Source organism: Oncorhynchus mykiss, chromosome 24 (genome assembly GCF_013265735.2).
Source record: "Oncorhynchus mykiss isolate Arlee chromosome 24, USDA_OmykA_1.1, whole genome shotgun sequence".
Taxonomy (NCBI): Eukaryota; Metazoa; Chordata; class Actinopteri; order Salmoniformes; family Salmonidae; genus Oncorhynchus; species Oncorhynchus mykiss.
In genome coordinates, this window is record NC_048588.1 from 11798607 (window position 1) to 11815372 (window position 16766).

General features: G+C 44.4%; 1 protein-coding gene across 18 annotated transcripts in view; it reads right to left on the reverse strand.

Moving 5' to 3' along the window:
- LOC110503751 (histone-lysine N-methyltransferase MECOM) overlaps nucleotides 1-15936 on the reverse strand; it is a 219349-nt gene extending 203413 nt beyond the window's left edge. For 10 of the 18 annotated variants that reach the window (XM_036961616.1, XM_036961627.1, XM_036961623.1 and 7 more), the window contains exon 1: nucleotides 15401-15936. In XM_036961616.1, coding sequence (XP_036817511.1) covers nucleotides 15401-15437 — 37 coding nt within the window. In that variant the 5' untranslated portion in view covers nucleotides 15438-15936. The remainder of the gene's footprint in view (nucleotides 1-15400) is intronic. The other 8 variants (XM_036961634.1, XM_036961632.1, XM_036961633.1 and 5 more) reach the window with 2 other exon arrangements.
- Nucleotides 15937-16766: the final 830 nt, after the last annotated feature.

Consider the following 16766-nt stretch of genomic DNA (forward strand, 5'->3'; position numbering starts at 1 on the left):
AGTCAGGGAGAGACTGAGGAAGCGTAAGGAGGGAGAGCATGTACAGCTTGAAATTGAGAGGAGAGAGCTGGTGAGATATTGTAGAAACAAACGAGGAAGAATGTGCAGAGAGGGGCTGTGAAAAGAAAAGGTCTGTGAGCTTGTGTGTGAGTGTGTTGCCTGTGTGTGAGTGTGTTGCCTGTGTGTGAGTGTGTTGCCTGTGTGTGTGTGTGTTGCCTGTGTGTGAATGTGTTGCCTGTGTGTGAATGTGTTGCCTGTGTGTGAGTGTGTTGCCTGTGTGTGAGTATGTTGCCTGTGTGTGAGTGTGTTGCCTGTGTGTGAGTGTGTTGACTGTGTGTGAGTGTGTTGCCTGTGTGTGAGTGTGTTGCCTGTGTGTGAGTGTGTTGCCTGTGTGTGAGTGTGTTGCCTGTGTGTGAGTGTGTTGCCTGTGTGTGAGTGTGTTGCCTGTGTGTGAGTGTGTTGCCTGTGTGTGAGTGTGTTGCCTGTGTGTTGCCTTGGGACAGTTGTAGGATGAGCAGCTAGGCCAGGCTCCAGTCTGTGGGCTGGGCTGAGCGCTCAGGGCCCACGCGGCGGCCCTGTGTTGTGCTTGGCTGGCGGTCTGCTAACTGTCAGCGCAGTATCTCTTTACACTGATGAATGGGAAGTTTCCAGGCCATTCCCAAAGCCTTCACTCCCCCATTCAGATGTTTCATCCAGGGGAACGGGCAAGAAAACAAGGTCTCCTCCACCCCGCCAGCGTCCCTTAGGGGCCAGGGCCCAGACTGAGACGGGACGAGGGTTCAATTTAAACTTGCCCTTGTGTGGGGGAATCAGAGATACCGAAGGAGGAGGAAGAGACAAAGAAAGAAACAGAGAGAGAGAAAGAGAGAGAGAGAGAGGGAGAGAGAGAGAGAGAGAGAGAGAGAGAGAGAGAGAGAGAGAGAGAGAGAAAGACAAACAGAGAGAGACAGAGAGATACAGAGAGACAGAGAGAGAGAGAGAGAAAGACAAACAGAGAGAGAGAAAGAGAGAGATACAGAGAGACAGAGAGAGGGGGGAAAGAGCCTGAGAATGAGTGCAGGGCTTTGAAGGATAATAGTCTTATGAGTAGAGGGAAAGATGTAAATGTCCCTGGTGTAAAGGTCTGGGTTGGGTGTGTGAGCCAGAGATGAAATCGATTAGCTTCTCCAGTGACCCGGTGAACACAGGGGGTCCTGGCCCAGCCTGGGTCCTGACAGAGACATCCAGGCCTGAGGCTCCCAGAGTGCCCCTAGAGGGCCAGAAGTCTGCTGGTCTGCTGGTTCTGTGGACACTGGGGTGAACAAGTGGTGCCCTCCTGTCAAACTGGGCCCCCAAGCAAAGAAAAACACAGTACCTCACCACTTCACTGCTCTCTGATTCTGAGAGAGGGGGGGGATAGAGGACGGGGAGAGAGAGAGGGAGAGAAGTAGGGGCTGGCTGGTGTCGGTTAGAGTCAAAACAGGGTGGAAGAGGGGAAAGAGAAAGGGAGTTGGGCCTGTGTGTCTGCTCCAGAACTGCGGCCCACAATCCCTCTCTACTCGACCCAAAGCTGGAACTGTTCCCCAATCTGTACAGCCTGTTCACCCGTGATTCAAGTTAGTATTCGACATCCATCCATGTCTGAGGACGTGCGGAGATGACGTGGACATCAGCCACTAGGGGCAACAGTGAGTGCTGTTACCTTCAAGTGGGTTTCGGTTTTGGTAGAGTGTTGTGGACAGGAGTGGTGGATGGGTTAAGCATGTGCCTGTCATTCCAAAGGGTGCAAGTTCAACACCAGCAGTGATTTTTGCTTTAAGTCTATCCCAAACTTCCCGTACCTTAACCATTCAAAGTTAATGCCCACCCTTAAGACTTTGAAATTCTGAGTTAATACCTCAAATGAATGTTTGAGAACCACGGATGAGCGTCTAATTCGTTGATCTGTAGTCTAGGCCGGAGCTTCTCGACTCACACCACACGAAGGCCTCGCTCCACTCACATCAAATGACTTCCCCTTTAAAGAGCCCACCTATTCTTCCCAGCTCATTGTCGAAGATTTGACCTTTGGGTTCACCGAGTGGAAAAGTGTCTGTGTCAGTTAGCTGCAGCTCTCCTAGCAATGTTAGAATAATATTGCCGCAGGGCCGGGAGGGATGCTAACGTTAATCAAAACAGGACATCCTGAGGAGGACGGGTAGCTTCGCTCTACCGCTGGCTTTGTTTTTGTGTTTGTGGACGGGCGACAATCCCAGGAAGCCCAGAGAGAGGCTCATCAAAGTGCCGAGCGGGGGCCACCGGCCGCGAGATTTGCTGGAATGCGTCTTGGAAAGGAATCTCCACTGTCTCTATTGTTCTCCGACGTTTTTCCTCAGTCTCATCATCACAATCACATCGTTGAGGCATGTCCAGTAAACCGGCAGGTACGGACAGAGCGCTAATCAGCCAGCCCCGCATTTCTTTCCAACAGGCACATTCCTTCCCCCCACTGTGACCCTGGCCGACCGTCAACACACACACACACACACACAGGAGGGGGAAATGATCCAGACACATCACCGAGGACAGGGGTACGACATGTTCCTGTCCCTCACACCTGAGGGGGTCGAGGGGTGCCAGACTACCATGTGGACGCTCTTCACGTCACAAAGCATCCGGAGCATTCATCAACGTATCGCCATTCCAACACTGATAAGACAGAGGCTATCGCCAACAATCAGGTAAAGCTTCCATCAGAAATGACCCCAGGCTTTGATCATGTCTCCCTCCCCTCATCTCTCCCGTCCTGAGGGGTCAGAGGTCACCAGTTAATGAGGTTCCAGGCTAGATAGCGGGGGCTTGGTGTGGCTGAGATGAAAGGTGTACACTACAGCCCCCCCCCCCCCCCCATCTCACCATTCCATCTCAGCTACAGATGGACCTGATCTCTTCTTCTCCTTCTGTATTTCCTCCCGAGTTAATCATAATCGAGCGCCACAGCCTAGCGGCCTCCAGCTACAGCCCTGAAGCCCCCCCCCCCCCCCCCCCCCCCAATCCGCCAGGAGATCCCACTGTGCTGGAACACACTGTTATCGGCGCTCTCACAAAGCGATTGTTGTATAATTCCTGTTTGTGGCTGTGCTCCAGTCCAGTATGAGAAAGAAAGAACCCGCTCTGCCGGCAGCACTCCCAATATTTAACAACAGAGACATTATTAAGAACAACATACAAAAACGCATGGACACATGGAGACGCACAAACACACTGTCGTACGCATGCACACGCACAAACACATCATGCACACACCTGAGCACCCAATCCCCATGGGGACGTGGCCTACTGCATTGTACAGGGAGTGAGAGAGTTTACTCACCTGTTGTTCAGGCATGAACAAACTCACATATACTTATGGCATACACCTGCACAAAAACATCCGCTTCAAATCAAATTTATTCGTCACATACACAGTTTACAGCAGGTATAAAAGGTGCAGTGAAATGCTAGCGTGCTAGCTCCCTCAAAAGTGCAGTACACAAAAGAGTGCAGGTGTATATAACAGTCATAGAAAGCACCAGGTTGTCTTCAATAGCCCTAAGACAGAAGCCCCTTTATTTAACCCACACGTTCCACATCCGCCCCATGCTACAAACCTCCCCAGACCAGAGTGCCTGTAGTAGTGTGACTGAGAGAGGTTGGTGTGACTGTGACTGTGAGGGATTGTGCTAGCATGTAGGTGACACTAGCTGATACCCATCCTGGGTACCATCTGTAATGACAAGGAGTTGGTAAGGCGGAACAAACCGATCTGGGATCCAGGCTAGTTGATACCTGCTCCAGGTAATGGATTGGAGCAGCTACATGATTGAAGTCCTTTTATTAGCTAAGGGAGGTTGTTCCTCCACACGCACCAACCAATCGTATTGCCTCATTAATAGAGGGGAAAGAGACTGCACCATCAGCAATGTGTCTACACAATAACTACTGCACTCAGACACACAAATCAATCAAATGTTAGGGGAATGGTTTGAACCAACAATGTTCACTTTCTCTTATCTCTCCATCTTTCTCTCTCTGTAACACACACACACGCACACACACATATATGAAAAAATATGCTTAGCTTGGGCCTGCTGTTGATAATGACCTCAGCCTTGGCACCCGAGTGGCCCAGACTGTAGTCGCCAGGCTGACTGTAGCCTTTTGTGTTAACCTCCCTATCTCTAACTCACTGACCTTTGGGAAGAAAGCAGAAATGACTTTTTTATTTAGAAGGGGGTAAGGTTAGCTCATTGTTCTGTGTTGGTACGGTTTCCCTGCGGTAAACACACACACACTGGTTCCCAGGCTTGACATGTGGCCCCCTCCTCCATCCCCCCCAGCCTCCTCCCTTGGTGTTCCCACACTCTGGGTCGCCGTGCCATAGACCCACCCTCATCACTCCCGCCTCACCCTCACCCATCACAGCACAGCGCTGCGTACACACACACACACACCCAAACACACACACACAAACACATACTCAGAAACCTATAGTTTAGGCTTATTTGTCTTTCTTTAAAAGGTGATTGGAGATGCCAGACTCTGCAGTTTAGATAGAGTGAGAGGAGGGGATGTTGTGACACGGGTCCCTAGGGCTACCCACTGAGCCGGGCCCCCAGGGACCAACTGGGGAACCAGGGGCTCCTGAAACCCACTGACAGGGCCATCCTTCATCGCCCTGACAACAACACATAAACAAACCACTAACCTAGTAACTAAACCTAACTGTTTACAGCATAGAAGTATGGTCACAGTGTCATTAACATCAGAGAAATGGTGGGGTGGGGGTGGGGGGTATTGGGGGTATAGAGAGACCCCCTTCTCTGACACAGTGGGTGAGGAGAGGGGACGGGCGACTCATGCAGACGGAGGCGTTGATGGATGAGGGGGGCTGTCTCACTGTCACACTGCACCCGCAAGAACCAATATCTTACCAAATTTAAACATAAGCACACGCACACGCACACACACACAGTGATGAAAGTTTGTTTTTTGCACATACCACATGCACAAAATATTACTGTTACAACGAGCATAAACTGAGATGACTGAGACAGACAAATACAGTAGCTTACCACTCTTTTCTGGGTTTCTTGCCTATTTCAACATCATCTCAAAGTACATTTTGGAAATGACTGATAAGACTGGTTTGTTCCCTGACATGTGTTTTCCCCCCAAAAATGTCAAGGTTTTCCTTATGCAACCAAACCATTCAGCTCCCACTTTGTCCCAAAAAGCCAGCCTACTAAATAGGGTTGAGAATGAGAAAGGTCTACATTAAAATCAGGCCTACCTACCATATGCATTTGGATGAAATATTTTGGCCTACGAATGAACAACTTAATGTATCCCAATTTAGACTTTAGGCCTATGCTTTCAGGAGCTGAATCGGGAGATAATATAAACATATTATCTTCCACAGCGCACGTGAAAAATGACGAGCTGTGACGGTTCATTGCTCAGGGAGATACCGCACAATTGCTTACCGACGTTTGGATCTAAACGGAGCGGGAGCGCATGCAAAGAGCGCTGCGACAGGACAATGACTATTTAATAGGGTCTCTCAGATCGTGCCCACTCCATCTCACCTTTTAAATGGCACGATACATTAACCCTTTTAATGAGGTCCGCCAGACAAACGTCAGATGCATGGCCCATTGCACAACGCAAGGAGGAAGCAATCGTCGGCAAGAAGGAGGCGCCGACAGGCAGAATGCGCCACGCGCTTTCACACCAACACACACATGCACGTACGAGCGCATAATTAAAGTTGATGGTAGGTGAGGGTGGTACGTCCTCTATAAACACAAACTCACTTCCTTGACAACTGTCTTTCACAATAGATCTGCTCCGCTCCGTAAGCGAAAGAAGTATGAAAGCCCTGACATCTGAAGAGGCTGCATTGCAATAAATGCTGTATGCCCACTTCAGACATAGGGTTGACCATGCAGCGTTTTTTACACTCTCTTAAGGGCGCTGCATGGTCAATCTGTCGTCTGCATTGGCCATACAGTATTTACGGTGATATGGCCTCTGCAGAAGTCAGGGCATTTATACTTCTTGTGGTCCACTGAGCAGAGTAGAGCTGTTGTGAAGGAAGTTGTCAAGGAAGTACGTTTGTGTTTATACAGGACCTCCCACCCTCACCTATGTCAACCAATCATGTCAATACAGAGCTATACAGAGCCCTCCGCATTGTTACAACATTTGAGAGGTGCACGGGTATGCGGTACAGAGCTCAATTTGGCCTCTGCGTGCCTCCAGAGGCGCCGCAATTGCGTCACACCATCCATACAGAGCCTAATTTTTGGATCAAGTTTAAATTGGTTTATAGGCCTGCCTACATGCACGCATGCACACACACACACACATAAACACACATATATACATACAATGCATTCAAAAAGTATTCGTACCCCTTGACTTTTTCCACATTTTGCTACATTGCAGCCTTATTTTAAAATGGATTAAATAGTTCCCCCCTTATCAATCTACACACAATATTCCATAATGACAAACTAAAAACAGGTGTTTAGAAAGTTTTGCAAAAATATAATTTAAAAAATGAAATATCACATTTACATAAGTATTCTGACCCTTTACTCAGTATTTTGTTGAAGCACCTTTGGCAGCGATTACAGCCGCAAGTCTTTTTGGGTATGACGCTACAAGCTTGGCACACCTGTATTTGGGGAGTTTCTCCCATTCTTCTCTGCAGATCCTCTCAAGCTATGTCAGGTTGGATGGGGAGCGTCGCTGCACCGTTATTTTCAGGTGTCTCCAGAGATGTTTGATCGGGTTCAAGTCCGGGATCTGGCAGGGCCACTCAAGGACATTCAGAGACTTGTCCTGAAGCCACTCCTGCGTTGTCTTGGCTGTGTGCTTAGTGTCATTGTCCTGTTGGAAGGTGAACCTTCGCAGCAGTCTGAGGTCCTGAGCACTCTGGAGCAGGTTTTCATCAAGGATCTCTCTGTACCTTTCTCTGTTCATCATTCCCTCAATCCTAACTAGTCTCCCAGTCCTTGCAGCTGAAAACATCCCCACAGCATGATGCTGCCACCACCATGCTTCACTGTAGGGATGGTGCCAGGTTTTGTTCAGACATGACGCTTGTCATTCATCCCAGAGAATCTTGTTTCTCATGGTCTGAGACTACTTTAGGTGCCTTTTGGCAAACTCCAAGCGGGCTGTCATGTGCCTTTTACTGAGGAGTGGCTTCCGTCTGGCCACTCTACCATAAAGGCCTGATTGGTGGAGTGCTGCAGAGATGGTTGTCCTTCTGGAAGGTTCTCTTATCTCCACAGAGGAACTCTGGAGCTCTGTCAGAGTGACCATTAGGTTCTTGTTCACCTCCCAATTGAATTTACCACAGGTGGACTCCAATCAAGAATGCACCTGAGAACAATTTCAAGTCTCGTAGCAAAGGGTCTAAATATAAATGTAAAGTATTTCAATGTGTTATTTTTAATAAATGTGTAAACATTTCTAAAAATCTGTTTTCACTTAGTCATAATGGGGTATTGTGTGTAGATTGATGAGGATTTGTATTTATTTAATCCATTTTAGAATAAGGCTATAACATAACAAAATGCGAAAAAGGGGAAGGGGTCTGAATACTTTCTGAATGCACTGTATATACACTGCTCAAAAAATAAAGGGAACACTAAAATAACACATCCTAGATCTGAATGAATGAAATATTCTATTTAAATACTTTTTTCTTTACATAGTTGAATGTGCTGACAACAAAATCACACACAAATTATCAATGGAAATCAAATTTATCAACCCATGGAGGTCTGGATTTGGAGTCACACTCAAAATTAAAGTGGAAAACCACACTACAGGCTGATCCAACTTTGGTGTAATGTCCTTAAAACAAGTCAAAATGAGGCTCAGTAGTGTGTGTGGCCTCCACGTGCCTGTATGACCTCCCTACAATGCCTGGGCATGCTCCTGATGACGTGGCGCATGGTCTTCTGAGGGATCTCCTCCCAGACCTGGACTAAAGCATCCGCCAACTCCTGGACAGTCTGTGGTGCAACGTGGCGTTGGAGGATTGAGCGAGACATGATGTCCCAGATGTGCTCAATTGGATTCAGGTCTGGGGAACGGGCGGTCCAGTCCATAGCATCAATGCCTTCCTCTTGCAGGAACTGCTGACACACTCCAGCCACATGAGGTCTAGCATTGTCTTGCATTAGGAGGAACCCAGGGCCAACCGCACCAGCATATGGTCTCACAAGGGGTCTGAGGATCTCATCTCGGTACCTAATGGCAGTCAGGCTACCTCTGGCGAGCACATGGAGGGCTGTGCGGCCCCCCAAAGAAATGCCACCCCACACCATGACTGACCCACCGCCAAACCGGTCATGCTGGAGGATGTTGCAGGCAGCAGAACGTTCTCCACAGCGTCTCCAGACTCTGTCACGTCTGTCACGTGCTCAGTGTGAACCTGCTTTCATCTGTGAAGAGCACAGGGCGCCAGTGGCGAATTTGCCAATCTTGTTGTTCTCTGGCAAATGCCAAACGTCCTGCACGGTGTTGAGCTGTAAGCACAACCCCCACCTGTGGACGCCTGGCCCTCATATACCACCCTCATGGAGTCTGTTTCTGACCGTTTGAGCAGACACATGCACATTTGTGGCCTGCTGGAAGTCATTTTGCAGGGCTCTGGCAGTGCTCCTCCTGCTCCTCCTTGCACAAAGGCGGACGTAGCGGTCCTGCTGCTGGGTTGTTGCCCTCCTACGGCCTCCTCCACGTCTCCTGATGTACTGGCCTGTCTCCTGCTAGCGCCTCCCTGCTCTGGACACTACGCTGACAGACACAGCAAACCTTGCCACAGCTCGCATTGATGTTCCATCCTGGATGAGCTGCACAACCTGAGCCACTTGTGTGGGTTGTAGACTCCGTCTCATGCTACCACTAGAGTGAAAGCACCGCCAGCATTCAAAAGTGACCAAAACATCAGCCAGGAAGCATAGGAACTGAGAAGTGGTCTGTGGTCCCCACCTGCAGAACCACTCCTTTATTGGGGGTGTCTTGCTAATTGCCTATAATTTCCACCTGTTGTCTATTCCATTTGCACAACAGCATGTGAAATTTATTGTCAATCAGTGTTGCTTCCTAAGTGGACAGTTTGATTTCACAGAAGTGTGATTGACTTGGAGTTACATTGTGTTGTTTAAGTGTTCCCTTTATTTTTTGAGCAGTGTATATTAATATACACATACACACACTTTATATTGATGAGTAGGGCATACTGACTCAATTTTACATAGATCTTAACAGCAAGTCCTCAACAGAGTTGACCTGCAGTCTTAAAATTATTATAGCTTATAATCAGCTTTAGCTAGGCTTCACTCCTGCCTATGAGGGAATACTAACCCACCAAAGCAATTAGGGAATCAAAAATAACATAATAATAATCATGTTTTTCTACATTTTTATTTAGAAATGTCAAATACATTTAATTTAATTTCAAATTCAGTGCATGGGTCTATGGCGAGAGCAATTGATTTATGGACTGTTCACATGAACTGACACACATACACAGCACATTTGCAAGTGTTCAAATCTTGGTGTTAAGGTAAGACGTGTTGTGAGTGTTATATCTGAGTGTTGATTCTAGTGGGGTTAACATCAGTGGGATTGAAATTGACACCACATGCGATGAATCAACGCAGTGTTATTTAATTCACATTGGAATCAACACTGCTTGGTGTTGTTGTTACTGGACTGCGTGAGTTCATTTATGTTTATTCTCTCAGTGAAAAAGATGTGGGCGGGGCCTCATTATCATTCTTCCCAGAATGCTTTGTTGCAGGTTGATGTTTAGAATAGTTTGTTTGAAAATCTATGTTTCTGCATGCACATTGATTGTTAAATTGATCTTATACTATACAACAATTAATAACTTACATTTTTCTAATCTAATCCAATCTGTAAGTGGTTGGATTTATTGCACATGTTACTGAGATGGTTGTTCCAGTTCACATGGTTTAGGTAGGGTTGTTTGTGAAGTCCTTCACCCTAGCTGTCATTCTGAATGCAGGTTGTGGTTGGTGATAAATACATTCCAATACACTCCCTCTGGCATGATTCTGATATGAATCACTAATCACTTCATAAACCAGCTTGTTGTTGCTTGTATGTCTGATGTAGCCCATGAGCCAAGTTTTTCAGACCAAAATATTGAGGATATTTAGGCCATAACTGTGTAACACATGCTCATCAAGGGTTCACACATTCACATAAGCAGTCACTTGGTCAAGGCTTCAGAACTAAAAATCAATGAACACAACAAGGATGTCTCTGTCACTAACAAACACAGTCATGGGTGGGTATCGTTCATGTTCACTTGAAAGGCATGCTGGGAAATATCAAAATAAGGCTTTACAAAACACTCTAGGGGTGTTAGTTTGTGAACACTTTGAAAAGTGTTAGTTTAACACTATTTCGGTGGGTCACATATCATTTCGAAGTGTTCAATTTAACACTGTGGGTGTTAAAATTTTGATCTCAAATTTGCTGTGCACCTACGGGACAACAGGTGACTGACTATAGGGTGAGCAGACTATGAGCATGTCTAATATCCTCTCATTGTTTCAACCTATGTCTGAAAAGACACGTTCATATATGTGTGAATAAACCAAAAGTATGTTGTTTTAAATACAAGGGGTAGTGCATGAAAAAAATGGAATCCAATTCAGCATTCATATGAGTTTTATCTCTTCTTTTTGAGGACATTACAAGTGGTGCACCAAGGGTCAGACATCTCACACTACCACCTGAGCATTTAGTTGAGAGGCACGTTAGGCAGACAAGGAGTTAGCTTAGGCCTATAGTCCTAGCTGAAGTATGATATTAGGACAAATCATTTGTTTTAGTTTTATTTTGTGTGTGTGTGTGGGGGGGGGGGGGGGGGGGGGGGGGGGGGTTGAGTGGACCCCCATATGACATCTGAACTAATCTTCCACCACCAATCACACTTCTATTACCACCTCCCCACCTACCAACTCCCCCTCCATTAACTCACTCCACTGTGTTTTATAATCTGCCTGCCATGCGCACATCAATCGAGCTCGAGCACAAACACTCTCTGTGGCGCGAGGAGACCTACAGGACCAGCCTCTGAACAGAACTTATCAGGACAGGCCGCACACTGAACACATTTACCGGCAGACCTCTTATGGGGAGTCTGGGAATTTAAATATTCACTGTTGACATTGTGCAGTGCTGGCTACAGGCCAGAACGGCCCAGTTCCCAGGGGGAAACTGTGCCGAGCTATCAGAACATTCTCTCCCACTGACTTAATAGGTAGCCTAGAAATCTTCCTCTTACATCTTGAGTAAATAATAATGTTTAAATATACCTCAAATTAGCCCCCTATTCTCAGATTATAAGTAATGATTTAGAACTATGCCTGGAACTGGATGGGCAGAATGGCTGGTGCTGTAGCCTAGCGCATTCCTTCAAGGGACTGTTAATATTTAGGCCGATTGCAGCAGGCGCCAAAACCACTACTAAATGCACTACTAAACCATTATTGCTGTGTGTGTGTGTGTGTGTGTGTGTGTGTGTGTGTGTGTGCCCTTTGCCTTGTTAGTGATCACAGAATAATATGCATATCGTTTGCTTTTCACACATATTCTGTAAACACTGGGCCATGTTGCCATAAACAACAGTCTGTAAGAGATCCTGATGAGAGCTGGCCGTCTGATGGGTTTATTTCATATCGTCACGAAAGATCCTCTGTGCCAAAGGCCAAAGGGCCTGCAATGACACCGAAGCTCACGAGACAAATCCATGAAGCACAGGAAATAAATAATTACAGTGTCCCTGTCTGTTTAGCTCTTAAAGTTCTTCCTGACAAACTTTTCACATTAAAAGTAGGCCTATGGTTATAAAGCTCTTCGACTCGTCTTGGTGCTGTCAATTCAATGTGATCCATTCAGGTTTATTTTGAACGTCAAATTTCCCTACGGAAATGTATTTTGGTGAGCAATTTGAAACACACTGAATCTAATAGCCAACCCCCAAAAATAAAACGGATGTGAAAAATGCATCTCATTTGTAAAGTATCTTGCACAGAACAAAATCCACAAATACTTGCATAATCCCTGGGGGGGGGGGGTTCGCTTGTACACAAAGGCAGCACACAACATGTACACAACATGTACACAACATGTAAACAGGATTTATTTCTACATGTATAACACCTTTATCTTTGTGTCAGGGCCTCCTTCCTTAGAGCCTTTGTAGCGTTGAGATCATCATTAGAACCATCTAACAATGTATTTTTAGTAGCTGAGGTGTTTCCCATAGCATTCGTTAGTAACCTTAAAAAACCTTTGCACATCTACGAGTGATCCAGACCACTCGTAGAGTAGCCAAAGTGCATCATTATATGTTTTTTTGCCCTTCCGCATCACTTTATTCACAAAAGATCTTCGCTAAACATAGAATCAAGATGTTTAGGCTATCTGTCTGACTGTGACTGCCAGGGCCGGCTCTAGGCGCGACATAAACGGTCGCTGTGGGCACCCGGCCTATAGTGCCCCAGACCCAAAAATGATAAAATATGTATATTAGATATAGATATACTTTTGGGGGGAATTCAGTTGGGGTCTCAACTTACTGTTCAGAGTTATCTAGATGTCCATCAGCAGCATTTCTCTTGTTATGTCAGTCACTGACAGTCACTCATTTAGCCCGTGTCAGCTAACAATTTTTACATTGGTAAATTTAGTCTAGCCAGTTTCTAAACTTGTAGTAATAATGGTTGAATTATTGATTGGGCACAAAGGGCACTTGCTCAGGGGCCCTGACCTCCGGGGGGCCCCCATTGATTTTGTTAATCACCCTCACTCAGATATCATATTAACATGGCATAAGTCATGTTAAAAAATAGCTTTAAAGTTGCACATTTTTCTCTCCACACCATGGCAAAATGAGTAGAATTGCATGAAATGTTTTATAAAATGGTAAAATCTTCTCTCTGCCCCATGGCAAAATGTGTAGTATTGCAGCAAAGTTGCTTAAACTGCACCATTTTGTCTGCATCCCATGGCAAAATGTGTAGAATTGGAGGAAATTGAAACAACATTTCCCATAGGGCCCCCAAAAGGCTAGGGCCAGACCTGGTGACTGCGATAACTTCAGAATGAAGTTGACTACACATAAAAAGTTGCCAAAGTATTTGCAATTGCTACAAACAAGGGAAGAGTATAATTATGCTTCAAATGAGAACTGAGATGACTGCATTAAAATATACATAGGTTATAGGTTATATAGGTTATATAGGCTAGTTCAATCATATTGAAATCAATTTCATGTACAATACATTTAGTTATATTTTGCGTCTAGGCTACTGTCTGTAATTTTTTGGCTCAATGTTTTTAATGTGTGACAACATGTGCTCAATGACGTGCCCAATCTGTGATTTAGTGCATTATTATTGGGAAAGCATAATTAGCCGCCTCAATAGCCCATTTGCAGCCATAGGTGGCAATATGTCTCTAGGAGCTGATCCATCGTCAGTATTATGGAATAACTTTTATGTTAAGGTATGATTTGAATGGAGAAAGCTGATCCGAGAGCAGCGCTGCTTTTCTTTCCATACTATCAAGTATCGACAAATGGTCTAACAACTCATATAGCAAACGTCCTCTCTACGTGCATGTTTGGGAAACACTTAAAAAGTTGGCTCGTAAATAACGATGCATCTGGTACGATTATCGTTAAGTTACATCACAAATGGGAAAAGATGCCCAGTATTGTTTGAACAAATAAAACACTCACAATTCGATTTCAAAATAACACTGCTGGTTGGATGAGTGTCATCCACTGAGTTTGTAGGCCTAAATAAATTAATATCCTAAAGAGGAAAGAGTTTTAAGGTAATTTCTCCTCTGTCTGAGCTCCAGAAAGGTCCAGAGAAATGATCAATTTGTAGCAGGAATATATGTTTAAGGCAGAAAGTTACACACACAATAACAAGACTGTCAGGTCTCAGACGTTTATTGAAAGAATAACACCCGCGACCCCTGGCTCCAGGACTGCAACCTACCGGTGTTGACCTGTGGCTACACTGTTGTCCAGACATGAGAAAACTATAATTCAAAACATTCAAATGATATACTTAAAATTTGAAAATGTTTTTTTTTGTTAATCTCAGAAAATGACTGCAAAAAAAAATTGCCTACTGGCTATACACATTCATAAAGGTTCAACACAATGGAAAATGTTAATGACTCAGAAAATGCAATTACATTGCAATAGGCCTATACACAATTTGAAATAATTATCGAAAACGTTTACTTCTGTAGCATAAACTACTTGAAGGATTGTACATAATGATTATAGCTACATCATCTGCTTGACTTTTTGATGTGAGAGATAGGCCTACATATTATATAAACATTGTAGTGCATTTTGGTAGATTGCCATAGATCACAATATAATTTCATTGGAGTAAACACCTTTTACCAAAATCAGTGTGTTGCTCCCTGGGGGTTGAATTGCTTTCAGAACTCAAGACGAATAATTTAACCGTTTCAATAAATTACAGAAATGCATTATTATGCTACTGAATATTGGCGTTCAAAGCCTCCGTGCCCTTCAATGTACAGTGGAAAAACACAAACAACATTACATTTCTGTATAACATAAAGATGTAAACACGTTTTGTACACAGACCGTAACATTAATTATATAACATAGATGCTGTACTTGTTGCACAAACGAAATACACCATAATAAAGATACAATACAGCGTAATAACCCAAGGCTATAACGTAATGATAGGTAGAGCGAACACCCATACGCATTTATTCTAGGCAACAATATATATTTTGGATTTTTGTCAGCAATGGTACCTGATTATATTTAAATGCACAAGTCCTTCATTCTGGATCTTTCATTTCCGAAGTCTGAATGAGGCAACCTGCCTTTTCAAAGTTGCTTCTGCAAATTGAAGTATACAGAAACCAAGCGCGTGCAACAACAGCGTCGCAGGACCGGACGAGAATTGGCCAACGCTGTAGCGCCCACTATACAAAGCACAACCCAATACCGATAGAAGTTCGTTCCCTGAGAAGTGCCTCTCCCGTTTGCACAACTTTTCATAACTTAAAACGCCAATAGATTTTTTTCTGAATTCGCGAAACGAACTGGCATTGACAATATCAACTCGAAACCCTTGAACCAACTTCTTCTCCCAACTGTACTGTACCTCTGCTCAGTCGTGAGTGGGGGCTATTTTCTACTGACACTCATGTAAGCAAGATACAATATATTGTACCTAATTTTTAGATGCGAAACAGCATTGATAACTGAGATATAGCTACACATTTACAAGATGGCAGTTTCAAAAGGCAAAGAAAGGGATATTGCACCTACTTGTGGCCAGTTTCCGTGCCCTGCCTTTGGACCTCATGATGCCAGTCCTTCGGCGTGGGTTTGTTAGATTTTTTCTTGGATCTTTTCCTCCTTTTTCTTTTTTCTCTGTGTTTCTCAATCCAGACTCGCTATCTCTCCAGCATTGTCAGTTTGGACACCTTCGCACATGCGCATAGCCAAACTGGCAGCACCGCCAAAAAAGTTTGGAACGATTTATCACTTGATATGACTGATCTAGTCAGATGGCAATCGCAGATAGATCCCTTCGTGTAAAATCTTTAAAGATCACGGAATATGAAACAGAGCCGAGACGACCTCGAATCTACGGAGAGCCGGAGACATTAATTATAATGAACTATTCTCAAACTCTCACCATGCATGCCTACCTTTTGTGTTAAAATGAAATCACATTCATCAATGTTCGGCTAAATTACTAATGTGAAACGTTTTCATTAAATGTTTTATAAGTTTTAATTGTGTTTTGACCATCACAGCGAACACTAGGAAATGAATGAATCCCTCCTCCTCTCCCCTGGTATGTGGGCAGTCGAACTGACAGCTCTAATATGAGGCTGTCCGAGGCTTTTTTTTGTGAAGTGGTGACAATTATTAATCTGTTTAATACTTTGAATTAAAACCCCTTTCTGCTGGCGTGCATGTATAAATTCCATCGCTTGCATGCAAATTGATAACCAAAATCGATGTTGTTGAACTCGAATAGTCTATTATAACTTTTGTGTAAAGCTGATGCACAATTGAACTGTTTTACTTTGTTTCACACTTATCGGATTTGGGCACCACTGTATCAACATACGATTGGTCCGATGAACCTAACAATGAAAACCCCAACAATATTATTGGACTATTGCACTATAGTCGTAGTGGAGAGATATTAACTGCAAGGTGTATTTGTTTATTAATTAAAACGCAGTATAATTAGGGTAATTGCTCATTAATTAGATCCGCATGAGGTCATGTTGATCTTGCACGTGAACCCTTTAATGGCTTGTGAACTCGATTTATTGATTCCAAAGTATGTTGAAATTGATTTAAGTAATGACATCATATAAATTGTAAAGAACAAAAATAAGACATCCCTTTGGCCGATGTCCAATATACCTTTCAATACGGCAAGTATACGTCCATAGGTTGGACCCCATTTACGCTAAAATACCTCTCGGGAATATAAATTCAGGTTTAAAGGTGGTGGGTATGTTTTTGATAACTGTGGGCAATTGAGTCAGTACCACATTATCAATAGAACATGCGCGTGGGGTGTGTGTGTTATCCAATTCAGTCAAATACATTCGCTGTCAAACTATATGTCAAATGTTCATAAAGGTGTCATTAAGGAAAATACTGTCTC